This window comes from Centruroides sculpturatus, unplaced genomic scaffold, assembly GCF_000671375.1.
Source record: "Centruroides sculpturatus isolate CEXI.00-Female unplaced genomic scaffold, Cexi_2.0 scaffold801, whole genome shotgun sequence".
In the NCBI taxonomy this organism is placed as follows: Eukaryota; Metazoa; Arthropoda; class Arachnida; order Scorpiones; family Buthidae; genus Centruroides; species Centruroides sculpturatus.
In genome coordinates this window covers 247,057-252,684 of record NW_019385405.1, presented here as the reverse complement: position 1 = coordinate 252,684, position 5,628 = coordinate 247,057, and the positions used below count along the sequence as shown (strand labels likewise).

At 26.7% G+C, this 5,628-nt stretch overlaps 1 protein-coding gene across 1 annotated transcript in view; it reads left to right on the top strand.

Annotated features, from left to right (window-relative positions):
* LOC111638601 (testis-expressed protein 10 homolog) overlaps nucleotides 1-5,628 on the top strand; it is a 42,921-nt gene that overhangs the window by 29,813 nt on the left and 7,480 nt on the right. The window contains exons 6-7 of the mRNA XM_023384336.1: nucleotides 1,019-1,126; nucleotides 1,709-1,913. Coding sequence (XP_023240104.1) covers nucleotides 1,019-1,126; nucleotides 1,709-1,913 — 313 coding nt within the window. The remainder of the gene's footprint in view (nucleotides 1-1,018; nucleotides 1,127-1,708; nucleotides 1,914-5,628) is intronic.

Here is a 5,628-nt window from a genome sequence, read left to right as displayed (position 1 = left end):
CCATTCCAAAAGATGCGTTCCAGCAGTGTTTCCAGCAATGGCAGGAACGCTGGGAGAAGTGTATACATTACCAAGGAGACTACTTTGAAGGGGATTAGGGTTTTGTACCTCAAAGTCAATAAATTTATTTTTACCGACCAAAGGTCCGATACTTTTTGAACAGACCTTGTAAGTCATCTGTGGAGGATGGAAAAGGTGTTTGTTATACCTGTTGTTCTCTCTTCTACAAGTGTCATACCACACAGACTACACAAAAGCCTGGGAACATTACAGTTGAATAGAAACACATACATCATACTACAGAAGACCACTCACTATATTGAATACATATCATATTGTTAGGAAATTCCTGAATACAGACACACACACACACACTGACACACTTATTTAATTTTTGTCTTGTTTTGGTTACTATGCCTTACTCTGGTCTGGTATAGTACACAGAAAATGGTGTCAACCAAGTATAACTCTCAAAAAAAATAAAATAATAATAATAATAATAATAATAATACCAATACATGATCAGCTATTAAATCTTTGGTTGTTTTTGACTATTAATTATTTCTTTATACAAAAAAGAAAACCTTTTTTTTTCTGTTTAAGAATTTATGTCATGGTTTTGTAGGTAATATAATTATTATTTAGTACAGCTCTCCCTTAATAGTCCGACAGGTATGGGACCAAAGGGGTGTTGGATTACCAAAAGTGTCCAGATTACCAAAAATAATTACATATTTTGCATTGTTTTTCTAGCCGTAGCTTACAATATTCCCTACTCCAACTGTTCAAACAGAACTGCCCACAGAAAACACACGAAATGTCATCGTGTAAGAATTGGATGGGGAGATTCACATTGCGACATGCTTCTGTGCAAGCAGATACGCAATGGGGACAGGGGAGGTGCATTGGACTACTGAGCATGTCGGATTAAAAAACATCGGACTATCAAGGGAGAGCTGTATTAATAACTAAATCTTAGAAAAATGATAACATAAATTTTACTATTTTTATTTTTCAGATAAAATCATATAACAAGTTATTTCAAAGCAATGACTTAATGAAATTCATCTCTCTTTTTCCATTTAATATGAGAAATGAATTATCAGATATAACAAAAGATAAAGAGGTTTGTTAAGCTTCACTAAAATTAATTTTTTATTTTTTATTAAAATTCAGACAATAAATTTTATTTTCTAAGAATTATTTTAAACTCTTTTAATAATAAATTAAAATGTTCTGTGTGATTCTCATAAATTGACTTTTCAAAAGAAATTTGTAACTTTTTTTTTTGCAAGAATCTTATTTAGTTATAAGTTAAACAAAACATTTTAATAAACATATTTTATATTCTTTATATCAATTCAACTTTTATAATCTATAAAACATTATTTTTTTATAATGTAGAGTTAATATTTAATTAGTGGACAATATATTTCTGTAACTAGATTTAATATAATTTTGTAATATAGTTTAGTTATATATTAATTATAGTATAGTTATATATTAATTACTATACCTGAAAAATTTAATATTCAAATATTAAGCATATTAAATTTTTCTTTATAGACTCTACGTTACTGATTTAAATAATAATTATTGTGCATAAATTAAAACTATTTATAATTATATTTTATTTTCATTATAATTATTTTTAAAATATATTTTTTACCATACAAAAATCTATTGCAAAAAATATTTTTCTTCTTAGAATCAATATGTTTATTTTAATCTTTGTGTCTGTGATGCATTTATTGGAATTTATCCTGAAATAACAACACAAACAAAGAAATATTATGAAAATGTTACAAAATATATAATTAAATCACTAACGAACAATGAAATTTCTGGAAAAAAATTAACTTTGAAGACAATGGTGGTGGTAAAAAATTTAAATAACAGCAATATTGATAAAGGTTAGTACAAAAAAATTATTATTATATATTTTGATAGATTGCTATAATTTTTTAAAAATTTATATAAATTTTAATTAAATTAGTGAATGATAAATATCAGAATTATAAATCTACCAGTAATTTATGACTAATAGAATTTATTCAAATCAAATAATAATCTTGAGGAAAGGTTAAATACCTTATTGTAAAGATACTGGAAAATATATCAATGACTCACAAAAACCTTTGAATATCCAGTAAAACTATTTAATTGAAATAACAAGCATTTTTGACCTTAATATTTGGTCTTCATCAGGTTTTACAAATGCTGAGATTCTAAGAACAGTTCTGTGCAATGATTTAAAACATTAGAATATTGTGCATGTGCATTGCCATGGCTCCATATGTGATGCTAACATATGCAGCATTCATAGCACAAATGAAATATTATAAGTATTATATACACAAATCAAATAAAAGAAAATAAAATACAATAAAATAAACTAACAGAAGTATGTATACATTAGAGGTGTGGGGTTGTGGTCTCCCTCATAACAGAACTTCCAAGCTTGAGAAATATTAATAGCATCTTTGGAATTGATGCAGTTATTACGTACTCCGGCCTTGTATATCTCAAGAGTTTCTAGTGATCGGATTATAAGGGAGACCACAACCCCACACCTCTAATGTATACATACTTCTGTTAGTTTATTTTATTGTATTTTATTTTCTTTTATTTGATTTGTGTTTATAATACTTATAATATTTCATTTGTGCTATGAATGCTGCATATGTTAGCATCACATATGGAGCCATGGCAATGCACATGCACAATATTCTAATGTTTTAAATCATTGCACAGAACTGTTCTTAGAATCTCAGCATTTGTAAAACCTGATCAAGACCAAATATTAAGGTCAAAAATGCTTGTTATTTCAATTAAATAGTTTTACTGGATATTCAATGGTTTTTGTGAGTCATTCAAATAATAATCATATTATTTTCAGCAATAAATCTGTTGTAACCTTATTTTTGATAGTTATTTAAATCACATCTTTTTATATTCACTAGAAACAAAAATAATAATGCATGTTTGCAACATTCATAACAAAGATAGTTATAAAAAAATTTAAAGACATATCCATATAAAATCCAAAATCTTTATTATAAATTTTCTAATATTTTACCATTACTAATTGCTGTTACTATGAATTACTCTTTTATTAAATCTTTTTGATACAGATGAAATGACTGAAAATATCTTATAAAGCTAATAATGTTTAATTATAAATTACAAAAATATGTGGAAAATACTATGAAGTGGCATGGTACATTAGGATTGAACAGCCAAAAATAGTCAAGAATGAAGACATAAAATAGTGTTACTACTATACTTTTTTACGGGTTTAATGTATTATATATAGTACTCTCTGAATAGATTAAAAAGACTTTCTTCTAGGAGTTTAAACTTTTTAATCTGTTGAGAACTTTTAGGGAATAAACCTTATTATCATTAGGGTAAATGAAATTTATAAAAAAAATAAAAATTGTGAACAGTTAATCATTAACAAAAACATAAAAAATTAACAGCTTACAAATTCAATATGTATGAGATTTGCACATCTTACAGTGTTAGATTAATTACCTTGTAAAATATGAAAAAATTTCAATTAACAAAATGATAGTTTTTTATGGTTTTGTTAATGTAATAATGTTTGTTTTTTTAATCCTTATTTTGAAAACTTTAGGATTTAAATTGTTTTATGATTGTATTATGAAAACAAAAAACACTTTTTTAGAAAATACACACTGAGTTTGATGAGGGAAACTACTGATCTTATAATTTGAAAATCATATTCATTACTTAAAGTTCTTTTAAAACAAGTTAATACATAATTAACTGAAACACTTTTAATTTATTATTGCTAAGTGAACTATTACAGTTATTCCCTGACTTTTTTAAAACATTGTCTTCATGGAAGTTTATGCATATTGGAATTGTCCTTAAATGCTTACGCAGTACTTGCAGTTTGTAAACTATGTTAAAATGGTATTCACTAAAATTTTGGAGCAGAAAATTTAATTCCTGTGTAATAGATGATAACTTTTGTTTGCTTTGTACTTAATCAGTTTCATCTTCATTTCAAAATCAGTTTTTTTCCCCTAGCATTGCAGATAATGCTGCTTGCATTTTACTTTGGTCCATTTGAATTTCCAAGCACATTCAGTATTTGTGCAACTTAATTTGTTCAAAGATTCACATCCAATTCTAAATATATATTAATTAAGTTTAAAATATGAAGTATCTTATGCTTATAAATAATAATTTGTTTACTAAGTTGAAGTGTAACTTTCCTGTAAGAAAGCAATAATAATGCACAAATCTCCTTGCATTTTGCTTAACATTCAACAATACATTTGCAAGTTTTTACCATTATTATTTTTGAATTTTTTTTAAATGGTAAAATTGATTCCATGAAGGTTAGGAATGAACATTATCTTAAATGCAAACACAATTCAATAAGAATAAACTTAACTTAATTCTTTTCTTTCAAATCCAATTAATTGTAATTTGATTTAAATTTGCCATAATTTTGTCTTCTTTTAAGCAGTATGAACTATCCATGTTAATTTTAACAATATCTAAGACATTATTTATTTAATGCCCTGAATTAATTATTGCATCTTCAACAGTGGGATTTTAGAAGAATGCTAATGTTCTAAAATCTTATTCAAACATTCCACTTTTGACTTTCAATCCCTGAGATTTTCAATCCATGGATTGAAAATGCTAACATTCTACTAAACTCATTGTTAAAGTTGTAGTAATTTGTCCAGTAAGTTATCACAGTTGTTAATGTACAGTACCATTTTTATTTAATGTTAATGTAAACAAAATTGTCTTGTTTGCACATGTCCTTTTAAATTTACACAGTACTCTCTATAGCAGACATGGGCAAATGCGGTTCTTTTTGAGTTACATGCGGCTGTTGCTGAATTTTATCATGTCTTTTGATTCATTCACAGTTACAAGAAATCACCATATAGAGTCTCTCAAGTCTCTGTAGATATAACAAACACAGAAATAAATTGTAACTGTGCGTCGATTCCGCGTGACACATCCGAACGTGTAAGCTGAACAATATTGTGGGGAGAGTGAGTAATCAAGAGCTGCATGCTGCTCAAACAAAAGACGAATCGACGAGATTTGAAAATCGCGTAACTCCGGGTTTGCGTAAGTCGAGATATTACTGTAATGTGATCTGTATAATAAAAAAGTAAAGATACAGTTTTACTTGTGTAATCTAATATGACTAAATTAATATTTACTGTTAAATATAAAAAGTTTCCTATGTAAACATCTATAACAGGTGTGTCCAACCATTTTGTTTCTCTGGGCCGCATTGGAAGAAGTCAAGGAGTTTTGGGCCACAAGTATATGTAATATATACTTGTGGCCCAATATACAAGTATATTTAAAGATTAACATGTCTACATTATAATAATAAGTATTAAAACTTTATCACGAAAAAGGATATTTTAAAAAATTACTTGTACAGACACTTTCAATTTTTACTTAGAAATAGATAAATTCATTTAGTGTAAAAGTGAGTAAGGAGAATTTATTTGAAAAACACAAATTTGGGTCTGTAATTAATAAAAAGCGATGAAACATCATTTTAAAGTGCATTTTTATTCAATTAATATAATTATAAATAATATGTAGCCGAAAAAG